The sequence below is a fragment of the Mustela erminea genome, chromosome 4, assembly GCF_009829155.1.
Source record: "Mustela erminea isolate mMusErm1 chromosome 4, mMusErm1.Pri, whole genome shotgun sequence".
Lineage (NCBI taxonomy): Eukaryota > Metazoa > Chordata > Mammalia > Carnivora > Mustelidae > Mustela > Mustela erminea.
In genome coordinates this window covers 103,279,775-103,303,265 of record NC_045617.1, presented here as the reverse complement: position 1 = coordinate 103,303,265, position 23,491 = coordinate 103,279,775, and the positions used below count along the sequence as shown (strand labels likewise).

Below are 23,491 nucleotides of genomic sequence, written 5' to 3'. Positions count from 1 at the left end.
AGAATTTGCCTTGAAGCCATCTAATCCTGGACTTTTGTTTGTTGGAAGGTTTTAATTACCAATTCAATTTCATTGCTACTAATCAGTCTGCTCAAATTTTCTTTTTATTACTGATTCAGTTTTGGAAGCTTAAATATTTCTAGGAATTTACTCATTTCTTCTTGGTTGTCCAATTGCCTGGCATATAATTGTCCATAACATTCTTTTATAATCCTTTATATTTCTGTGGTATCAGTAGTTATTTCTCCTCTTTCATTTCTGATTTTTATGAGTCCTTTTTTTTTTTTTTTTTTGATGAGTCTGGGCAAAGGTTTAACAATTTTATTGATCTTTTCAGAGAATCAACTCTTGGCTCCATTGATCTATTCTATTGTTTCTTCAGTCTCTATTTCATTTATTTCTACTCTGATCTTTATGATTTCCTTCCTTCTACTGGCTCCAAGCTTTGGTTCTTTTTCCAGTTCCTTTAGGTGTAAGGTTTGGTTGTTAACTTGTGATTTTCCTTGCTTCTTAAGGTAGGCCTATACTGCTATTATCCTCCCTCTTAGAACCGCTTTTGCTGCATCTCCAAAATTTTGTCATTGTATTTTCATTTGTTTCCAAGTATCTTTTAATTTCCTCTTTGACTTTTCTTGATTGGCCCATTCATCATTTAGCAGTGTGTTATTTAACCTCCATATATTTGTGTTCTTTCCAAAGTTTTCTTGTGACTTGATTTCTAGTTTCATACTGTTGTAGTCGCCAAAGATGCATGATATGATTTCAATCTTTTGGAATTGTTGAAACTTGTTTTGTGACCCACCATGTGATCTATTCTGAAGAAAGTCCCATGTGCACTTGAAAAGAATGCGTATTCAGCTGTTTGGGGATGGAATATTCTAAATATATCTCTTAGATCCATCTGGTTCAGTGTGTCAAACAAAGCCACTGTTTCCTTGTTGATTTTCTGTCTGGATGGTCAACTCATTAATGTTAAGTAGGGTATTCAAGTCCCCTACCAAAACATGTATTTTTAAGATGTTATCACTTAAGTGTAACTCTTTGAACAAATCCACTGAAAAGCACTCATCATGTTTTGTTTTCTTAAAGATTTTATTTATTTATTTGACATAAAGAGAGAGAAAGAATACATAGGCATGGAGAGCAGCAGGCAGAGAGAGAAAGAATACATGGGCATTGAGAGCAGCAGGCTCCCCACCGAGCAAGAAGCCCCACGTGGGACTCAATCTCCAGACGCTGGGATCATGACCTGAGCTGAAGGCAGACTCTTAACCAACTGAGCCACCCAGGCATCCCTGATCATATTATTTATTCAAACAGCTACTACCACTTTCACTTAGCAATAGGTTGTTTATTGAAGCAGTAGCATATCAGCATTTTTATAAAGGTTTTCTTCTATATCGCCCTCTACAGATACAAAATATCAATTCAGAACAGAAATCTAGGGACCATATATACCATAGGCAACAACAATTGTGAAGGGCCTCATAAGAAATCCATCTCCAAGGAAAAAAGGCACAACCTTGAAGACACAACTCACAGAAGCCTCTCACAAAATTAATCAGCTCACTATTAGTATTACTATAAGAAAGATAACTAAGGAAACTAACCATGGGCAGTAACAAAAAAAACCTAGTGGCTCTAGAATTACCAATATCATAAGCAATTAAAGTATCATTATAAAAATCATTTCTTAAGAAGTACAGAACAGGGGCACCTGGGTGGCTCAGTGGTTAAGCCTCTGCCTTCGGCTCAGGTCATGATCCCAGGGTCCTGGGATCGAGCCCCGCATCTGGCTCTCTGCTCAGCGGGGAGCCTGCTTCCTCCTCTCTCTCTGTCTGCCTCTCTGCCTACTTGTGGTCTCTGTCTGTCAAATAAATAAATAAAATCTTTAAAAAAAAAAAAAAGAAGTACAGAACAAAACTACCAAAAGTATATAATTGAAAATGTGACTATGCAGAAATAAGGTAAATACAGAAATAAAGTGAAACACTTACTGCCAAAGCCTTGGACAGTTTGGCTCTGAATTCATTCAGGACGATTGCCACAATATCTTTAAGTGGTACATAAGCGAAGCCACTTTCCAAATAGACTTTTCTTCCTCGGAATAAATCCAGAGCATCAGCAAAAGGGATCTGAATTCATAGTGAAACAGGGAAAATAAGTCAGTGCATGTCATGAAATCTCCCTAAATCTTCCTAAGTACTAAATCTAAACAAAATTCTTCCTGTAAGAAATTAATTTGTCCCAGCAGATCAAAAATAAACAAACAAAAAACCAATATATAATCCTTAAAACTAAATGACAAACATTAGGAAGAAATGACAGTCCAAAAATGTGCTCATTTCAGAGTACATGCTTTGAAAAATAATAATAAGCCAAGTTAGAATGCGTTATTTTTATTCTTAACTCATGAATTTACAAATTATAATCTTTACAATTTTAAACACTCAAGTCAAGCCCACTAAGCATGTTGCATTCCCCTCATATGACATATTCCACAATTTTACTCTGTATCAATTATGTATATATAGTATGTTCGATGACAAAAATTACTAGTAATTCTAAATTTCATCTGTTTCCATTATTTCACTAGAAAAATACATTAGAAAAGTTAATCTCAACACCAAGAAATGAAAATAAAAACTGCTCAGTTCCACTAGTGAAGTATTTACCAGTAAATACCATTTAAAACACAATATTCCCCTTGCATTTTTTTTAAATCCTGAGAACTACCCTAAAATTTTATGATATGAGAACACAGTATGAGTAAACTGAAAATCATCCTTGCTCTCCAATACAGTTTTTCTTAAATGTGGTAAAAAATTTAGTGAAAGAAATGACCCCCAAATTACCTAGTCACCCAAGTTTTAGAGAAGAGTTAAATCTATATGCCTGGGGCGCCTAGGTGGCTCAGTGGGTTAAGCTTCTACCTTCAGCTCAGGTTATGGTCTCGGGGGTCTTGGGATTGAGCCCCTCATCCGGCTCCCTGCTCAGCCAGGAGCCTGCTTCCCCCTCTCCCTCTGCCTGCCTCTCTGCCTACCTGTGATCTCTTTCTCTGTCAAATAAACAAATAAAATCTTTAAGAAAAATAAAAAATAAATAAATCTATATGCCTAAGAGGCACCTGAAGAGCTCACTTGGTTAAGCATCTACCTCTTAGTTTCAGTTCAGATCATAATCTCATGGGTCATGGGACTGAGGTGAGTTGGGGTCCATGCTTAGGGGGAGTACGCTTGAAGATTCTCTCCCTCTGCCCCCCCCACACACTCTCTCTCTCTCAAACAAATAAATAAATAAATAAATAATATGTTTATATATATGTATTTTTTATATATATATAATATATATATCTCTAAGATTTTTCTACATATCCAATAATACCACCCAATAAACAGATTATGTTTTTTAAAAAAAAAACATATCTATGACTACAACAGAGTCCTAAAGAAGTTCATCACTTAATTGAGAAAACAAGACAGACACACGTGGAAAGTCAAACTGTTCTGCAGGGTGGTATGCGTATGACACGGCACTACACAGAACATACTGGAGGAGGCGGTTAGAGGGTTTATTTCAATGATCCAGGCAAGAGATGGGGATAATTTGTAAGCAAGAGTTCTAGTCCAGACTCAGTGACTGACCAGACTTATGATTTCTATATATTTAATGAATGCTTCTAAATTTCAGCAAGGAAGGGGAGAGAGATGGTATAAATGACCCTTAGGTGTTCTTTAGCTCTAATATTCCATGATCCTAGCTTATTAAGGTGGTCACAGTGGAAACAAAAACGCTCAAGGAGAAGCAAAAAAATGATGTGAAGAGAGAGCAATAGGAAATGCTTGGTGTGGGGAGAATAATATTGATTCCCATACTCTACATCTGGAAAGCTGACTGAATGATGGCCTAAATGGTAGAAACAGGGAAGTCGAAATAGGGAGCTAAGGTGGAAGCAGGATTTTAAATTACTGGCACTCACTGACAATAATCAGTACATGCTCTTCAAAGGAAATTGTGGTGTTGCAGCTTTCAAATTTTTGAAATTAATTTCAGCTCCACCCCTTCCCCTTCTGGAATTATTCAATCCAAAAGCTATTCAATGGGTTCAAGCAGAGTAGATATCTGTGCTGAGGAAAAGAGGGCAGCAGAGATGGCCCACTTCAAGATGCCAGAACCTGAGTAGTTGTTAAAGAAGGTTTGTCAGGGGAGAGCAAAAGGGCAGAAAATGCCAGGACCCAAATGGAATAAGGAAGAGTCTAGGTGAGGAAAATAGTCCAAGCATGGCATCAGAGCCCAAGAGTGATGAAAAGGCTAGCATGCAGAGCAGTGATCCAGAACAAGGTATTGAAGCCCAGTGGGTGAAAAGTGTCCCTGCAGGGGCAGCTCAGCATGGGGAGTCGAAGCCTACGTATTTTGAGAAGAGTATTCCTTTAAGAGAATGGCCTGCTTTGGTGGGGTCAGAGTCTAGCCTAACCAGAGTCTAGTCTAACCAAATAAGGTTAGACAGTGTGTAGACTCTGTGGGACAGCCCAGCAGACTTGGCACACCCTCAGCGGGGGTGAAGATGAATTCTGCACAGGAGAGGGAGAAGAAGAGGGAGTAGTAACCAGAGGCTATACGACTGGGTTTATTAACTATGTAGCTCAATGGGATATATTTAATAAAACTTAGGATGTATTTTAAAAGTTTACATACCTTATAAACTGACTCCGACTCCCAGTCTACCTTAGATCCACTCAAACTGGGTGATGAAGCAAGAATCTCTGGTTCTCGGAGCTTCTTCTCGTCATCACTTATCTAAAAGGAAATATATTTTATACAATTTAAAAAATTAAAGTTCTTAAAAAAAAGAAATTAAAAATCTACATTCAGTTTCAATAAAATACTTTCCTGTTCTAGTAAGGATTCAATACTTTTATAAAATTTTAAAGTCCTGGTATCTCAAATCATTCCTAATATGAATAACTCATTACTATCATTAAGAAAGCCAAAATATGAAAGAAAATTTAAATTCAATATACATTAAAATTTCTACTCCACCATTTTCTGAGAACATACGATAAACAAACAAAAAAACCCGAAAAGTATTACAACAGGTAATTTTTTTTTTAATATTTATTTATTTGACAGGCAGAGATCACAAGTAGGCAGAGAGGCAGGAAGAAAGTAAGGAGGAAGGAGTCTCCCTGCTGAGCAGAGAGCCCGATGCGGAGCTCGATCCCAGGACTCTGGGATCATGACCTGAGCCGAAGGCAGAGGCTTAACCCACTGAGCCACCCAGGTGCCCCACAATAGGTAATTATAATAAAAAACGCAGATTAGGGGTGTCTGGGTGGCTCCATTGTTAAGTGGCTGCCTTCAGCTCAGGTCATGATCCCAGGATCGAGCCCCGTCTCAGGCTCCCTGCTCCATGGGAAGCCTGCTTCTCCCTCTCCCGCTCTCCCTGCTTGTGTTCCCTCTCTCGCTGTGTATCTCTCTATCAAATAAATAAATAAAATCTTTTTTAAAATAAATAAATAAATAAAAATTTAAAAACAAAAAAAACTCAGGTTACCATAGACTAAAAATTAAAAATAGTCTACGGCAGCATAACAGTCTAACTGGGAACATGATTCCAATTCAAGAGTTATATTAATTTATTACAATATATTATTTGCAATTAAAAGTGGTTTAACATATTTCTCAATTTTCTAGTCATACAAAACAATTTCAAATTTAAAACACCAGCTTTTCTAGAAATAACTGTAGATCTACTACCTCAGACTGATTACATCTTTAAAAATAAAAAGATTGATCTGACTAGATAAAAATTTCAAAATTCTAGAGAAAAAAAGATCTGTAAATGAAGATAAAATATAAATCAAATATTGAGGGGAATACTTAGATCACTTAACATCCAGGTTACACTCAATAAGCCTCAAGATAGTAGGAGGATATAAGTACTAGTAATCTAAAAGCAAAATACACACAATAATCATGTAAGTGACAATAAAAGTAAATTAAAATTACACTCTTTATTGTTGAGATGATCAGAGAAAAGCTTTGTAGCTTTTCTGATCACTTTTTTTTTTAAGATTTTATTTATTTATTTGACAGAGAGACAGTGAGTAAGGGAACACAAGTAATGAAAGTGGGAGAGGGAGAAGCGGGCTTCCTGCCAAGCAGGGAGCCCAATAAAGGGCTCGATCCTGGGATCATGACCTAGCCAAAGGCAGACACTTGACTGAGCCACCCAGGTGCCCCTTCTGATCACTTTTATAGTCATCTATATTAGTTAGGATTGGCTAAGTTATGGTGCAATAACAAAGAATTTATAAATTTCAGTGGCTTAACAAAAAATGGTATTTCCTGCTTTTCTCCATGTTCAGGAGGAATGGTGGGGAGGCAGCGGCAGGAGCAGGAATGCTTCACTATCAGTGGTTCTGACCAAGCAACCAGATGCCTGAGGGAGGCTCCAATCTCCTGCATGATAAGCAGAAGGAACAAAAATGGCAAACTGGTTCTTCTTAAGAGTCATATAGGTCAATTCCACTTACATCTCATTGACAAAAGTGTATCATTTTTTTGCATGCTATCCTCAAAGGAGCAGGAAAGTAATTTTATTACTTGCCCAAAAAGAAGAGAACCCAAATTTACTGGTGAACAGTATCAATGAATACAGCAATCCACTCTTCTAGTCACCAATTTACAGTTCACTCAACTTATGATACAAAATACATTCACTCCTATCAAAAGTGAGACAATCTAAAAGTTCTATACAGTAACGGCATTAATCTCAAAGTTTGGTATCCATGGGTGATGCTTGATAGTCCCTATACAAGAAGATAAAGCTGCTCATGTCCTCTCCACTTAGACACACACACACAACACCCTCCTCACAAACACTCAATAAATAGTGCTACAATAGGGACAGAATAACCATGGTAAACATTCCTACTTAGAAAGGGGAAGATGGGGTGCTTGGGTGGCTCAGTGAGTTAAGCATCCCATCATTGATTCTGGCTCAGGTCATGATCTCAGGGTCCTGAGACTGAGCTCCACCACTGGGTTTTGAGCTGAGCATGGAGCCTGCTTAAGATTTTTCTCTCTCCCCCTCTCCTGTTGCTCTTCCCCTCTCGCAAGCATGAATTCTCTTTTAAAAAAGGAGGGGGTGAAGAATGGGGAGAAGAGTAAATTAAAATAATAATGCAGTATTAGTTTATACCTATTAAAATGCAAAAAGTTCAAAGATTTAGAAAATACAGTGTGTGGAGGGCACTTTGACAATACATATCAAAAAAGACTTCAAATGAGCAGACCCTAACAATTTCACTTCCAGCATCAATCTGAAGTAAGTAACAGGAGAAATACATACACAGGAACAATTTCTTTTCATCACAATGTTATTTACAATAAGAAAAGAAAAAAAAACCCAATGTCCAAGAACAGGTATGTAGGTAAGTAAATTTCAGTAGAACTTTAAGTTTCAGTAAAGCAAGCTATATTATTCAGATCAACCTCTCACAAAAAATCAAAGAAATAACAATGAGAAAAAAAGATTTTTAAAGATTTTATTTATTTGACAGACAGAGATCACAAGCAGGCAGAGAGACAGACAGAGAGAGAGAGGGAGGAAGCAGGCTCCCTGCTGAGCAGAGAGCCTGATGTGGGCCTGGATCCCGGACCCTGATACATGACCTGAGCCGAAGGCAGAGGCTTAACCCACTAAGCCACCCAGGCACCCCAACAATGAGAAAATTTTTAAATGCATCTTCTTTAGGGGAAACTGGGGGGCTCAGTTGGAGCCACTCAGGAAACTGGCTGGCTGGGCCTACAGCTCAGGTTATGATTCCAGGGTCCTGGGATCAAGCCCTGCAATGAAGTCCCTACTCAACAGAGAACCTGCTACTCCTTCTCCCTTGCCCCTCCCCCTGCTCATGATTGCTCTCAATCTCTCTCAAACAAAATCTTTTAATTAGTAAATAAATAAAAGCATTTTCTTTAAAGCATATATATATATGTATATATATACATATATTATATATATACATATATATATATATATATACTCAAGCTCTGAGTGAGTTCGTATATATGGAGTGGAATCTAACAAGAAATCCTCCTGCTCAAATGTCATCAGTGAAATCCCAAGCCTTGAACCTCTTTTAAGGTGGTCTCTGAATCTAATACCCCCAGACAGCTGGCATAAGCAAACTCAAATCCTCTATGAAGAAAAGCACATTCCAGTATGCCTCAAAGGATTCCTGAAAACTCATCTTCAAATACAATGTCAAGCATATTGTATTTTATAACAAGGCTCACAAAAAAACATCACTTCATAACTAACAATAAGACTCAAAATATATAGATAATAACTATATTAATATGTATAAAGAAATAAAAGACAAATATGATGGTAGCTGGGGCTCTTGGGTGGCTCAGCTGGTTGACCAACTACCTTCAGTTTGGGTCATAGTTAGTTAGTCTCGGAGTCCTGGAATCAAGCCCTGCATTGGGCTTCCTGCTCAGTGGAAAATCTGCCTCTCTCTCTCTCTCTCTCTCCCTCTGCCCTTTCCCCCTGCTTGTTCTCAATCCCTCACATAAATAAATAAAATATTTCTTAAAAAAATGATTTTTAAAAAAGATTTGAGGGGCACCTGGGTGGCTCAGTTAATGGTTAGGCGACTGTCTTCAGCTCAAGTCATAATCCTGGAGTCCCTGGATCAAATCCCACATCAGGCTCCCTGCCCAGCAGGGAGTCTGCTTCTCCAGCTGACCTCTCTCCTCTCATCCTCTCTCTCTCTAATAATAAGAAAAATATTTAAAAAAAATAAATAAATAGGGACGCCTGGGTGGCTCAGTGGGTTAAGCCTCTGCCTTCCTTCGGCTCAGGTCATGATCTCAGGGTCCTGGGATAAAGCCCCACATCAGGCTCTCTGCTCAGCAGGGAGCCTGCTTCCTCCTCTCTCTCTCTGCCTGCCTCTCTGCCTACTTGTGATCTCTGTCTGTCAAATAAATAAATAAAATCTTTTATAAATAAATAAATAAAGATTTGAATAGTGGTTGCCTTTTGGAGAGCAGGAACAGGGATTTTCTGTAGCATGAGGAGACTCTGAGGGTTGAAAGTAATGTTCTATATCTTGCCAAGTTTGAGTTGCACACACTTACGCATTTGTCAAAATTCATGAATGGTATACTTAAGAGTTGTGCCTTTCATTGTATGTAAGCTTTACCTTAAATAAAGAGAACTGTTAACAAACATTGAACTCTAGCTTTCTTTCTGTGCCAGTAGCACTCTTGCAAACATGGTAAACATTCCTAAAACCTGCTGTACCTTCCGCAAGAACTGTGGTAAGCACCAACTCCACAAAGTGACATAGAAGAAGAAAGGCAAAGATTCTTTTTATGCCCAGGGAAAGCAGCTTTACGATAGGAAGCAGAGTGGGTAAAGTGGGCAGATTTTCCAGAAAAAGGCTAACTACAAAGACTGTGCTGAGGCTTGAATGTGTTGAGCCAAACAGCAGTTCTAAAAGAATGCCAGTAAGTGATGCAAGCATTCTGAACTGGGAGGAGATAAGAGCCAAGTGATCCAGTTCTAAGCTTCATTCTTTGTTATATATGAAGACAATAAAAGCTTGAGGTTATATTCAAACAAACAAACAAGCATTAAACTCTAGTTAAGGGCATGCAGGCTACAGTATCTGGTGGGAACTGTACCAATTTTGAAAGAGACTTACTCTGAAATGGATAAATACAGTAATGGAAAGTAAGTGATAAAACAAGTACACTAAAATGTAAACTATAGAACCTAGATAGTGAGTACATACAGATATTCACTGTAAGATTCTTTCAACTTTCCCGTATGTTTGGAATTTTTCATATTACAATTTTGGGAGCAAAATAACACAATGAAGATACTATTACATACTCACCAGAACTAAAATTCAGTTGGACAACACAGATGAGTGTGTAGAGCAATGGGACTCTCATACTGACAGGAACACCAATTTGTATAAACATTTCAGAAAATCTGGCATTACTTCATAAGTTGAAGGTAAACATATCCCATAACCTGGCAATTAACCCACTGAGCCACCCACACGCCCTAAAACATTTTAAAGAAGTAAACAAAAGTGAACTGTATTGTAATGAAATATAGTAAAATGCTTAAAATTATGAATACTTAAGATTACTGTTAAAGAAAGATATCCATGAACACTGTTAGGTAAAAGTAAATTAATACAACTAGGTGAGGACAAATTAAAATAAACCTTTAAGAGATTCCATGTCCGTGTTTGTGTGCCTAAGTTTACGGGTGGCAGAAAAGTTTAGACCGAAGTAAAACTGTGTAACTCTGGACTACAGATCAGAATGTCTGGGTGGCTCAGTCGGTCAAGTGTCTGCCTTCGGCCAAGTCATGGAATCAAGCCCCTCATCGGGCTCCCTGCTCAGCAGAGAGCCTGCTCTCCCTCTCCATCTGCCTGCCACTCTGCCTACTTGTGTGCGTTCGTGCACGCTCATTCTCTCTCTCTCTCTCTCTCTCTCTGTCAAATAAATAAATAAATAAAATCCTTTAAAACAAAAGGGGGAGGACTAGAGATCATTTTTATTTTCTTCCTTACACTTGCACATACTTTATTAAATTTATTCCTTGTGTATTTCATGAATGTTATTCTAATGGTGTTTTTTTATTCCAATTTCTACATGTTCACTGCCTTCTTGCGTATCCTTTTTACTTTGTTCTTTTACTTCAAAATTTAAAAAACTGTTGGCAAGGGATGCTGGCTGGCTCAGTTGGTTAAGCATCTGCCTTCAGCTCAGGTCATGGTCCCAGGGTTCTGGGATCGAGTGCTGTATTGGTCTCCCTGCTCGGTGGAGAGGCTGCTTTTCCCTCTCCCTCTGCCTGCCACTCCCCCTGCCTGTGCTCACACTCTCTCTCTCTCTCTCTCTCTCTCTGACAAATAAATAAATAAAAACTTTAAAATACATACATACATATATATATATATATATATATATATGATTTTTTAAAAAAGAAATTATTGGCTAGCTTAAGTATTAAAGTGGCACTACAGAATCACCACTTTAGGCATGCCTAATGATTTCTATATTTATCCAAATCTGTTAAGTCTAAGACTATTGCTGCTTAACTACTAACATTAGTTAAGCTTCTCTTTCTGTTTATTTCCCTGAAAGATAAAAATCCAGCATACTTTGAAAGCCTCCTTGAAAGGAAATCTTACCTAGAAGGGTATTATGTTGCAGAAATCAGGAGGGGGAAAAAAAAAAAACAACACCACTCTGATTGAAGTGAGGCTGGTCCCAAAGCATACCCATCCAACCCAACATCACTCCCTTCCTACCCTTCTGTGGTCGGTTTCTAAAGAGCACAGGCAGAGAACGCCTACAAAATAGTTAAGTAATTACACAAATCATACTATGAAAAGAATGATGGCACTACTACTGAAATAGAATCACGGGCTGGTGGACAGCTATCCCACCACCATGTAATGGCTTAAAGTATTTGCTCATAGGTATTATATGAAAGTTGAAATACAGCAGAGAGAAAGGCAGTCTAGGTGTGTCCACCAGATTATTTAAAAAGCCAATGGAGGTTGAGACCCAAGCATTACCATCTACTAGTTACACTAGTTGATACTATTTCATTTAATCTGCAGGAGAGTTAGACAAACATGTAACATCAAAAGGAAGTTATCAATTAAAATTTTCACTGCAATTCTTCTTTGGTAATGAACAGGATAAAAACACAGAAACTAAAAATATCATATAACTAGATGTCATGCTATAAGTCTTATAGGTAAAAATTTTAAAGGGTGTCACAGCACAAATTATATATAATCAATACTCATTCTACAGTGTTTTAAGTTGAGGCTTAGCAATAGCAAATATTTTCCTAAGAGGTAACACCAGATTACTCCACTTCAGCATTTGTTTTCTTCATCTATCTCTCTATTTAATTGCCTATCTACCTTTTCCTTTGCACATCATAAAGGAAATCCTTCAAAACTCAAATGCATGACCAGATATATACCACAGAGAAAAATGTGAGCAAATGTACCTATAGTTTAGACCAGTTTTAGAGTCAAACTGTAATTCTCACAGAGCAACTGATAAAGAAACTCATCAGGGAGACATGAAAGGAGAAGAAATCTTAATGTCTTCTTGAACATGTTCATTATTTTTTAAGTGAATTTACAACTGGAAATATAAAAAGATAAATAGAAAATTAGACTTTGAATTTGCCTAATGAACACTTATATGAATTTAAATAAAACCCTAGCATACATGCCTACTCTCCCCACCATTAATGAAGGTAATTATAACTGATGGCATATTCTTCTTTACCCAAATAGTTTTGACTGAATTGGCTGACAAAACTGAAGTTCAGGTATGTTAATCCATCAGGGCCCTTTTATAATCACTTATTACAGCAACAAAGAAAAAAATATGCATCTTTGAACATACAGACACTTTTCCTAATACTCTTTTGGGTTCCAACTAAACAAATCCCACATCAATATATAATGCTAATACTTCTCCAGGGTAATATAGTATCTCCCCTTTCCCTAAACTCAGCTCAAATATTTGTATTAACAATACCACAGGTAGTTTATAAGCAGTTAACTGCTTGCCTAGTAAATATGAGGGAAGCAGTGGAAGCACACATCACCTTACTGGTCATACAACATAATAAATTATAAGACTTTACTTGTCTAAATAGTCTTTTGCCTTAGAAAACAGAGTCAAGACTTTTTTTCATTCAAAAGTTTTTGAATAAAACTAGAATAATAAAGAGCACCTGGCTAGCTCAGCTGGTAGAATATGCTACTTTTGATCTTGGGATCATGAGTTCAAGCCCCACACTGGGTATAGGGCTTACTTAAAAAAAATAGCAATTAGGGGCGCCTGGGTGGCTCAGTGGGTTAAAGCCTCTGTCTTCGGCTCAGGTCGTGGTTCCAGGGTCCTGGGATCGAGCCCCACATCGGGCTTTCTGCTCAGCAGGGAGCCTGCCTCCCCCTCTCTCTCTGCCTGTCTCTCTGCCTACTTATGATCTCTGTCTCTGTCAAATAGAGAAATAAAATCTTTAAAAAAAAAAAAAACAGCAATTAGTTCTTTCACTGAAATGAACTTCCCAGGGATGCCTGGGTGGCACAGTCCATTAAGCGTCTCACTCTTGGTTTCGGCTCAGGTCATGATCTCAGGGTCATGAGATTGAACCCTACATTGGACCCTGAGCTCAGCATGGAATCTGCTTGAGAATCTTTCCCCTTTCTCTCCCTCCTCTCTGCTCCTCCCCATGCTCACGCTCCCACATGCTCTAAAATAAATAAAATCTTAAATTTTTAATTAAAAAAAAAGTACCCTCCCAAAAACTAGGAAAAAAATTGCCTAGTCTTGATTAGATTAGAAATAACAAATAAAATTCTAAGGAATTCAATGTGTTCCTAAATCATTCACCCAAAAGTAGCCCAGTGCATTCCAAATCACACAATACTCTTATCTAAAATTCATGTTGTTGCTTGTGTTACAGCCTTTCAGTAAATACTGTTTTTCCCTGGTGAATTAAAAAGTTTATCCATTTGTCACACATATTCTAAATTGTCATTTATCAATTTAGTTATAACCAAAATTTAAAAGGCCAAAGTAAGAAAATTCTCACTGAAAGTATAAGATGATTTTACAAAACTTTATTAATTAGTATAAACTGCTACTGACTTGATTATCTCAATACCTAAATTGGAGTGCCTGGGTGGCTCAGTTCATTAAGCGACTGCCTTCAACTCTGGTCATGATCCTAGAGTCCTGAGATCGAACCCCGTACCACCCTATCTGCTTAGCCAGGGGCCTGCTTCTCCCTCTCTCTCTGCCTGCAGCTCTGCCTACTTGTTCTCTTTCGGTCAAATAAATAAAATCTTTAAAAAAAAAATCCAAAATAACCTTGAGTATTCTCAACATCTTCCTGAAAAAAGGTATATAAGCAAACTGTTCTAAATTGAATCACATTTCCTGAGTGACTTAAATTACTATTCCAGAGATGCTCAAACTTCACTCTGATTAATTTTCAATTAGCAAAGGCCCTGAACATTTGATCTCTGAAGCTCTTCTCTTTCCACCACTATTCACAGTTCCCCACAGCTCAATCCCTATTATGCATACGCAGTCACCAAATAGTCAGTACCTCTATGTTTCAAATGGCATATTGTATAATGGTATATATCTTTCTGTCAAGCAAAAATTAATGGGCTTTAACAATTTGTGTAAAGCTTTATTTTTATGTCTTATAATTATACTGTTATAATTACACTGTTTTACATGCTACCTTACTAACAGAATTAAGGACTCGGGCTTTGTGCCTCCTTCTCCTTTTGATACTCTCCACCAAACCAGGAAGTGGGAGAGCAATTTCGCTCTGCCGGCGCGCCTAAGAGGAGATTAAAAGAGAGCTCTGGTGAGGCAAATGTTCCACACAGTAAACAAGTAAGAGGCTGTCTGTGTATACTGCATTGCTATTCACCCTATGCAGACTCCTTCCCTGACAGAGAGTTGTACATCCCCCACCTGCTGGACTCATGCATTGCCATGTGACTTGCTTCGGCCAGTGAAATCTAAGTGACATGTGTCACACCAAAGGAAAAACTTCATAAGCATGTGCTTTCCCCAGTTCTCTCCTCCCTCTGCCATAGCAACTAGTGAAATTTCAGATAAAAGCTGCTCGATCAATCTGAGTCACAGCATCAATATGACAGAGCAAGGCTGAAGATGAACCACAGGAGACACAGAGCGTGAACAAGAAACAAACCTTTTTAGTAGTCACGGAGATTTAGGAATCATTTGTTATTACCACCGCACAATCTACCTGACTGGCAGAGTGATCTCTAATGCCCTTTGGATCCCACATTTTGATCAATAAAATATTGAGCACATACTTCTATGTGTATTTTTATAAATTACATACATTACTGTATATTATGTATTCATAACATGCCTTACCCCCCACTCCAAAATGTAAAAAGAATGAGATTAAAACTATATGAGCTGAATTATTTATTTCCTTCCCACACTCCCAAATGATCATCTTAAGCACACAACTTTGGAATCACTAGTCTATTACAATGGCCTCTAGAGTAAAGATATAAATAAGGCTTCCCAGAGATTTTATTCATAAACTTCACATCAACAATATTCAAATGTTTATAAATATTTGGCCAGAAGTTTTCTGTTTGCATCCACATAGCTTTCTCTCTCTCAGACCCTGGTCCTTAAACAAGGATGTAAATCAGATTTGCAGTGGAGCTTTCCAAAATTAGATTCCTGGTGCCTCCTAATCTCAGAATGAAGCCCAGGTGTGTATTTTTCTTAAAGACCCATCAGTGATTCTGATGTATATTACCAGTCTAAAGAATAAGTCTCAGAGAAACAATGTTTGTTTGTTTTTTTAAACCTTCATTTGTAAGTAATCTCTATAACCAACATGGGGCTCAAACTCACATACCTGAGATCAAGAGTCAGTCACATGCTCTACCAGTCAACTGAGCCAGTGAGGCATTCTTTTTTTAGAAAAGAATCATCTTTTCTAAAATAAATCTATCACATCCTGGAAATACCACTACCAGTTCTAAACTTTGGGTTTTTTTATGTAGAATTCTTTCTAAAAACACTGAGAACTTATGTACACCAAACACCATTTCCAAGATGGGATCCAGCTACAAACAAGCAAAACAGAACAAAACTGCTCTCGTGAAGCTTACATTTTAATGAAATAGACAATACACAATAAACAAGAAACTATCAGGCAGCCATTTATGATGAAAATAAAACAAAAGACACGCTGTGAATGGACGGATTTATACTTTCAGTTGCATGGCCAATCAGTCTCTCTGAAGAAATGGCATTTTAAATGGAAACATGACTGAAAACAAGTCAACCATGCAAAACCTGTGGCAAGAGCATCTCAACCAGAGGAAGGAGCTAGTGCAAAGGTCCTCATAGGTTCTTTTTCCAGGGAGGAAAAGGACTGGCAGGTTGCAATAACAGAAAGAAGGTCAATGGAGAGCAGTGACAGGCAGGATGGTGTGAGAGGTGCTGAGAGGCAGAAAGAGTCCTCAGACCAGGGTGAGATAGACTTTATACTAAGAATTGGTCATTAAACAGACATGTTAAGCACAGGAAAATCAAGATCTGATTTACACTGTAATTTTTTTAAGACCATTTTTGTGCTGAACAGAGAAGGAATGGTAAAAGGGACCAGAGAGGAAGAAAGGGAACTAAGGGAAAAGATGATGATGGCCCAAACTAGAGAAGCACTGGTAGAAAAAACAAGTGGACAGATTTGGAATATATTTTGTAGTAACATAGATGGACAGATTATAGATGAAGAGGATAAAGAAAAAGACTCCTAGGTTTAGGTTTTAGCCACTAGGCAGATGGTGATGCCATTTATTAACTGTTTTTCTTGATCCTCATTATCCACTGTTATTTATATGTTACTTCGATACATATTTGTCCTCTGTGTCTTGTTGCAAGTCATCTCAAATCCTTTGTGGAAAGGGGCATGACATCAATACATGTAAATAAATGATTTAAAGTATTAAAAATGAAACACACCTGCACAAACAGGTAAAAAGACATGTTAACAATTCCAACAATATTAATACAATTATTAATAAAGATTGGTTAATATATCCAGTGTACAGGGGCACCTGGGTGGTTCAGTGGGTTAAGCCTCTGCCTTTGGCTCAGGTCATGATCTCTGAGTCCTGGGATTGAGTCCCGCATCAGGCTCCCTGCTCAGCAGGGAGCCTGCTTCCCCTTCTCTCTTTCTGCCTGCCTCTCCCCCTACTTGTGATCTCTGTCAAATAAATAAATAAAATATTTTTTTAAAAAATCCAGTGTACAATGAAACAATTAAGAATCATTTCTTTTACAATGAAATAAAAAGTGTGTGGATAAAACAAGTAGCGAAGGCAAACATCCTGGTTTTTAATATTGCTATCATGCTTTCTTTTTTTTTTTTTTTTTTAATTTGAGAGAAAGGGACAGAGAGCACAAGCTGGGGGGAAGAGCAGAAAGAGAGAGAGAAGCAGACTCCCCAATGAGCAGGGAGCCTGATTTGGGGCTTGATCCCAGGAACCGGAGATCATGACCAGAGCCAAAGGCAGACACTTAACCAACTGAGCCACCCAGGTGCCCAGTATTGCTATCACTATTTCTAATCAATATTGTTCTACATTGGTAGTAAGTATTAAAATCTATAAAGGGCACTTTGTTTCTCAAATGCACAGTGACCTATTAATTAATCTTACTGTGGGGTTTAAAAATGGCTGCAAATTCTTTGACATTCCCATTAAGCTCTAAGCATTAAGAACTGAGATCTGTTCGTCCTCCCTTTGATCTGGGCTGGACTATGACTGCTTTGACTAAAAATATGGCATGAGTGATGCCATGACAGTCCCATGCCTGATCTTTGAGAGGACTGATAGCTTCTGCCTTGCTCTCTTGAAGTCCTGGGTCACCAAAGAAGTCTAATCTCCTGCCTTCAGGATCACATGAAGAGATTCCAGCAGAGTCCAGCCTTCTAGAAGTCCTCACCTCAATACTGAGTGAGCATGTGAGTAAAGCTGCCTTGGACATCCCTACAACCAAACTAGCTGCCAACCAAATAACCCCAAATGATATCATGTGGGCAGAAAAACTGCCCTGTGGAGTACCCAGTATGAATCCCTATCCCTCAAAATTGTGAAATATTATAAACTGGTTATTGTTTTAGATTTAGATTTTGGTTTTGATTTTAAGTTTTGCTATTAGGTTTTAGAATTGTTACTTTAGATTTGGGGGGAGTTGTTACATAGTAATAAATAAACAGAAAATAAAATAACCAAAAACCTAAAATAAAAGCTTAAAACATGTTTTCTATCTATAATCCAATTCCTTTTTTTTTTTTTGTATTTTATTATGTTTTAGCAGTCTCTACACCCAATGTGGGCTTGAACTTACAACCCTGAGATCAAGAGTCGCATGTTCTTCCAACTGAGCCAACCAGGTGCCCCTACAATCCAATTCTTAAAACATACTTTCTGCATTTAAATGTATAAAAGAGAGCCATATAATAAGGGGAAAAAATGAAAAATAAATTGTTAATAATCAATAAGTTTTTAGGAAACAGAGAAAACAGTAAATAAAAGGAAATAATTATCACTGTGTTGCTGTATTAATTTACCAAATTGATAGCATGCTATGTTATGTCACTTAAAAATTCTTTGTCATTTATAATCATTCAAAACATTCAGTTAGAAAGCAAACAATAATTTAATACCCTGAGATTCTAATTAGTATGTTGATATCTCAGTAATTCTGCCAAACTGATCAATGTAAAAATCAATCCTCTGGTTACTTTATTACTGCCTTTTTTTAAAAATAGCATAGGCACATTTTAATATACTAAAATTTATACTAGAGAGAAAAGATTAATTCCTTATACTTATGCTCATTTCTTCTCTTCTACAGGAAAACCTTTCTCCCTTCTTGCCCCCCCCCCCCGGCAAAACTGGGTGATGTATACACGAATTCTTCAAAGTCTCCTAAGTAAATCAAAACAGCAGTAATTCCTGAGCTGGACACAATAGGACCAGAAACTTACAATCTGCCAGGATACATTCCACCCCATCCCACCACATCACACAAATATTTTTTCAGCATCTTCTATGAGCCAGGCACAAACTCAAGAGATAACACAAACAAAAGATGCTACCTTATAAATTAACTGTATTACCTAACCATAGCAAAACTTAGAAAATTTGACTCTACTAACTAATCTGAAAGAAGCAGTCACCCGCAAGAGGAAAGAGCCTGGTTTCCGGCATGCAATGAAAGAGTGAACGGTCTGTAAGGGCCTAAGTGTCCCCCAAGCCTGATGCCTAGCCCTGCTTACATAAGTTAGACATGGGCAGAATGAAAGGAAGCACACTCACTAAAGTGGAAGAGAGCCAACAAGGTGATCCATCCCTGGAACCTAATCCACCTCAAACTGTCTGCTCAAACAACTATAGGTAAACTGAGTTGCAAGTCACCAGTGGCACTGCTAGGGCAATGGCTTTGGCTGAAGCTTACAGAACAGCACTACACAGGGTAGCCAGGCACCATTTTTTTTTTTCAGATTTATTTATTTGAGAGAGACGGAGAGCATGTGCCCACAGTGGTGAAGGGCAGAGGGAGAGGAAGAGAATCCAAGCAGACTCCACGCTGAGTGCAGAACCTGATATGGGGCTTGATCTCACTGACCTGAGATCAGACCTGAGCCAAAACTAAGAGTTGGAACCAATCGCACCAACCAGACACCCCAGCCAGGCAGCAACTACGGCATTAAGATTTATTGAGAACAGCTTGATACCCCTAAAAGGCAGGAAACCTAGGAAGCCACATAAGGGCACAGAAGATAGAAAGAGTCACCTTCAATTAACCAATCTCAATTAATCAGTCAATTTCTATCTCTATCTCTCTCATACACACACACACACACACACACACACACACAGTCCTGAACACAACACACACACACACACACACACACACACACACACTCTCTCTCCCTCTCTCTCTCTCTCTCTCTCTCTCTCTCTCTCCTGAACTGGGAAATAGGACTCAGGGGCCAATTTATAGGCTGAGTCATTTCCAGGCTGATATGGCCTAGAAAAATGGCAATAACATAGCAAAATACAAAAAACAATGTATAAACAAAATACTGTTTAATTGTTGATACTGAACATTGAAACAGCAATATTAAGAAAATTTATTTAAAAACTCTGCTCTAGGGGTGCCTGGGTGGCTGTCATTAAGCGTCTGCCTTCAGCTCAGGTCATGATCCCAGGGTTGTGGGATCAAGCCCCGCATCAGGCTCTCTGCTCAGCGGGAAGCCTGCTTCCCCCTCTCCCATTCCCCCTGCTTGTGTTCCCTCTCTCGCTGTGTCTCTGTCAAATAAGTAAATAAAATCTTAAAAAAAAAATTGTTTTGCTCTATTGCTGAGACCTAATATATAAATACTCTACAAAAGACAATGAGTTAAGTATAAAAATATGGAACCTTAGAGAAATAAGGCACAGTGAATAAGTCAGTCAGAAAAAAGTATATGCATTATTCTATTCCAATCAGGAGGCTAAAAGCCTGGTAGACACCTGGAGTCAAAACTGAAACAAGTTATACCAAAACTATCAAAGAATCTTTTGTTCATTTATTTTCATTTATGTCTTCTCATCCTTACTCTCAGTGGGTACCCCAAAAATAGACCCCTCTGGAGATCTACCAGAGATCCTATAGAGTTATTTGATTAAGCTCGGACCCCCATCTATCCACCTCATTCATTTGTATAGTCCCTCTGCTGAACACATTCCAAAATATTTTCTACTTTGTCCGATAGTAACCAACCCCCATATGCTCAACCCCTTTCTAAATGCTCCCCTATCTCTGCCACCTCCTGACAACAGAGCTCTATTGTAAATGGACATAAACTCATTCCCCCCTTTTCCCTCTATTGTGGCCAAGTACCTCCCCCCTACAGATGACTGCTCTCCACCATGAACTGCCCCAAATTCATCCAGCCCTTCTGGCACCTCACTATAGTGACCAATCATCCCAGTTTTCCCAGGACTTAAGGGTTTCTCGAAGCCCCAGTCTTTCAGTGTTAAACCTAGGACAGACATTCTCCAAACCCAAACTTTGCCAACATTGTAAAATCCACATTCTTGCCACTGCCCTGACTGACAGATAAATCCATATCCCTCAACACCAGTCTCACAGTCTTTGGCACATTCTGCCCACTCACACTCTATCTTGGCAGCTCACTCTCAAGATCAGAGCCCAGGGGCGCCTGGTTGGCTCAGTGGGTTAAAGCCTCTGCCTTTGGCTCAGGTCATGATCTCAGGGTCCTGGGATCAAGCCCCACATAGGGCTCTTTACTCAGCAGGGAGCCTGCTTCCTCCTCTCTCTCTCTCTGCCTGCCTCTCTGCCTACTTGTAATCTCTGTCTGTCAAGTTAATAAATAAAATCTAAAAAAAAAAAAAAAAGATTAGAGCCCAATTCACAACTACCCCCCACCCCCGGCAACACACATATACTCCCCCCAACCATACCTCCTCACCTTCCCTGCTCACCTCCTCCCCATCACCACTACACAGGCTTCTTGGATCAACAAAGTCTCTACCCCGCCTCTGCCTTTAACTTTTCCTGGTTTTAATTTTCATCCCCAAAAATATTTCATCCTCCAATTCCATTACTCTACATGCACTCCCTATAGCACACCATGGCTTTTATCTCCATGTCTTTACACTTTATTTCCCATATCTGAAATACCCTTCCATACCCTCTGTTACTACTAGAAAATGTCCATATAGCTAACATATTATCTCTACAAAGTCTCCCCAGATTTTCTCAGTAGCAGCTACTTCCTCTTCTGTGCTTGAACATGTGGTATTATCCTACTTATGTACTGTACTATAAGGATTTATATATGTTATCTCCTCTGCTATACAAACATAAACACAAAAAATTGTTATACTTATTATTAAGTATATTGTTATACTTATTGTTGTTAGCTCTCATCACAATACCTGGTAAAGTGTTTACAAACTGGAATATATAACTATGGAGGGTGACAATATTCAACTGAAAAAACAAAGAAAAAGAAGAAAAGGTAAATACTCTGAAAAATATAATGGAACTCTAGAAGACTAAAAATTTATAATCAGAGCATACAATAATTCATCAAATAAATAATAGTTATTCAGCTATTCTACCTTTTAAGGTTTTGTTTATCTATCTGACAGAGAGAGAGAGAAAAAGAGAGAAAGCACAAGTGCACAAAAGCAGAGGGAACAGCAAGCAGAGGGAGATGAACCAGCAGGCTTCACTGAGCAGAGAACGGACATGGGGGTCAATCCCATGACCCCAGGATCATGACCTGAGCAAAAGGCAGCTGCCCAACCAACTGAGCCATCCAAGTGCCCCTTAACCTTTCTTTTTTTTTAAGATTTTATTTATTTATTTGACAGAGAGAGTGAGAGAGCACAAGCAGACAGAGCTCGCGAGAGAGAAGTAGGCTCCCACTGAGCAGGGAGCCCAATGCGGGGCTCGATCCCAGGACCCGGGGATCATGACCCAAGCCAAAGGCAGTCACTTAACCAACTGAGCCACCCAGATGCCCATGTCCCTTAACCTTTTAAAAAAATTAAAACTCTGTGCTTTGGTGAGTGCTGTAAAGTGTGTAAACCTGGTGATTCACAGACCTGTACCCCTGGGGATAATAATATATGTTTATAAAAAATAAAAAATTTAAAAAAAAAAAAAGAAAGAAGAAATAAAAGAAGCTGGTTTACAAGTGGGAGGTAAAAAAAAAAAAAAAAAAAAAAAATTAAAACTCATCCAAGTCAGTATTCTGTCTAGACAGAGACTGCAAAGAATAGGGTGATGGGGTAGGGGGGCAAAGCTTGCCGCATCTCCAACATAACAGCAGTAGATGCAGGCTCTTGGGTTCCAGACCTAGCCATCAGGCAGTTTCTAATTAAGTTATTTAGATCATTTTCTAGTGAAAATAATGAAAAATGGTGGATAAACCATTTTTTAAAATTAGTTTACAAGGGGTGCTGAGGTGGCGCAGTCAGTTAAGCGTCTGACTCTTCATTTCAGATCAGGTCATTTCAAGATTCAGATCTTGAGGCGGTGAGATCAAGCACTGAGTTGGACTTCATGCTCAGTGCAGAGTCTGCCAGAAATTCTCTCTCTTCCTCAGTCCCTTGCCCCACGTACACACATGTGAGGTCTCCCTCAAATAAATAAAAGTAAATAACAAATAAAACAAAAATTAGTTTGCAAGAACTAAAAAACTGACAAGACAAGAGGAACTGCCCCTTTCTGAGAGAAATCTAAGCCCAGGAGAACCAAAGCCAGTTTTGCCATGAAGACATCAGCCAATGGCATCCACTTGTACTTCAGATCCTCAGCCTCAAGGTTAAAGTGACAAAAGATAAGGATAAGAGCCTGCCTAATGTTGGATCCTACAGAAGACCTTCCCTACATTAAACTGGGACCCCAAAGGATGACATCCTCAAGGAACCAATGAACTAAAATTGGCCCTCCATCTCTCCCCAACCACAGGAGAATGAAAAGCAGGCAGTTTCAGCACTGAACAAGTCAAGGAAAGAAAAAAGTAGGAAAAACAAAGTCTTTCAGAAGGTTAGCCACTCCAGGTACACATCCACAGTTTTGATGAGCCAGGAAGCCACATCCTAAATATAATTTTTAAAAAGTCCTTGGGGTGCCTGGGTGGCTCAGTGGGGTAAGCCTCTGCCTTCAGCTCAGGTCATGGTCTCAGGGTCCTGGGATCGAGCCCCGCATCGGGCTCTTTGCTCAGCTGGGAGCCCGCTTCCCTCTCTCTCTCCATCTACCTCTTTGTCTACTTGTGATCTCTCTCTCTGTGTCAGATAAATAAATAAATAAATAAATA

At 38.6% G+C, this 23,491-nt stretch overlaps 1 protein-coding gene across 3 annotated transcripts in view; it reads right to left on the bottom strand.

Annotated features, from left to right (window-relative positions):
• The window catches only part of PRIM2 (DNA primase subunit 2), a 332,911-nt gene that overhangs the window by 267,062 nt on the left and 42,358 nt on the right, over nt 1-23,491 (bottom strand). For all 3 annotated transcript variants that reach the window (XR_004285088.1, XM_032340337.1, XM_032340338.1), the window contains exons 6-7: nt 4,696-4,797; nt 1,998-2,135 (exon numbers count right to left, since the gene is read on the bottom strand). Coding sequence is in view for 2 of the 3 variants with exons in the window: in XM_032340337.1 (XP_032196228.1) it covers nt 1,998-2,135; nt 4,696-4,797 (240 nt within the window). In the remaining variant the exon portion in view is untranslated. The remainder of the gene's footprint in view (nt 1-1,997; nt 2,136-4,695; nt 4,798-23,491) is intronic.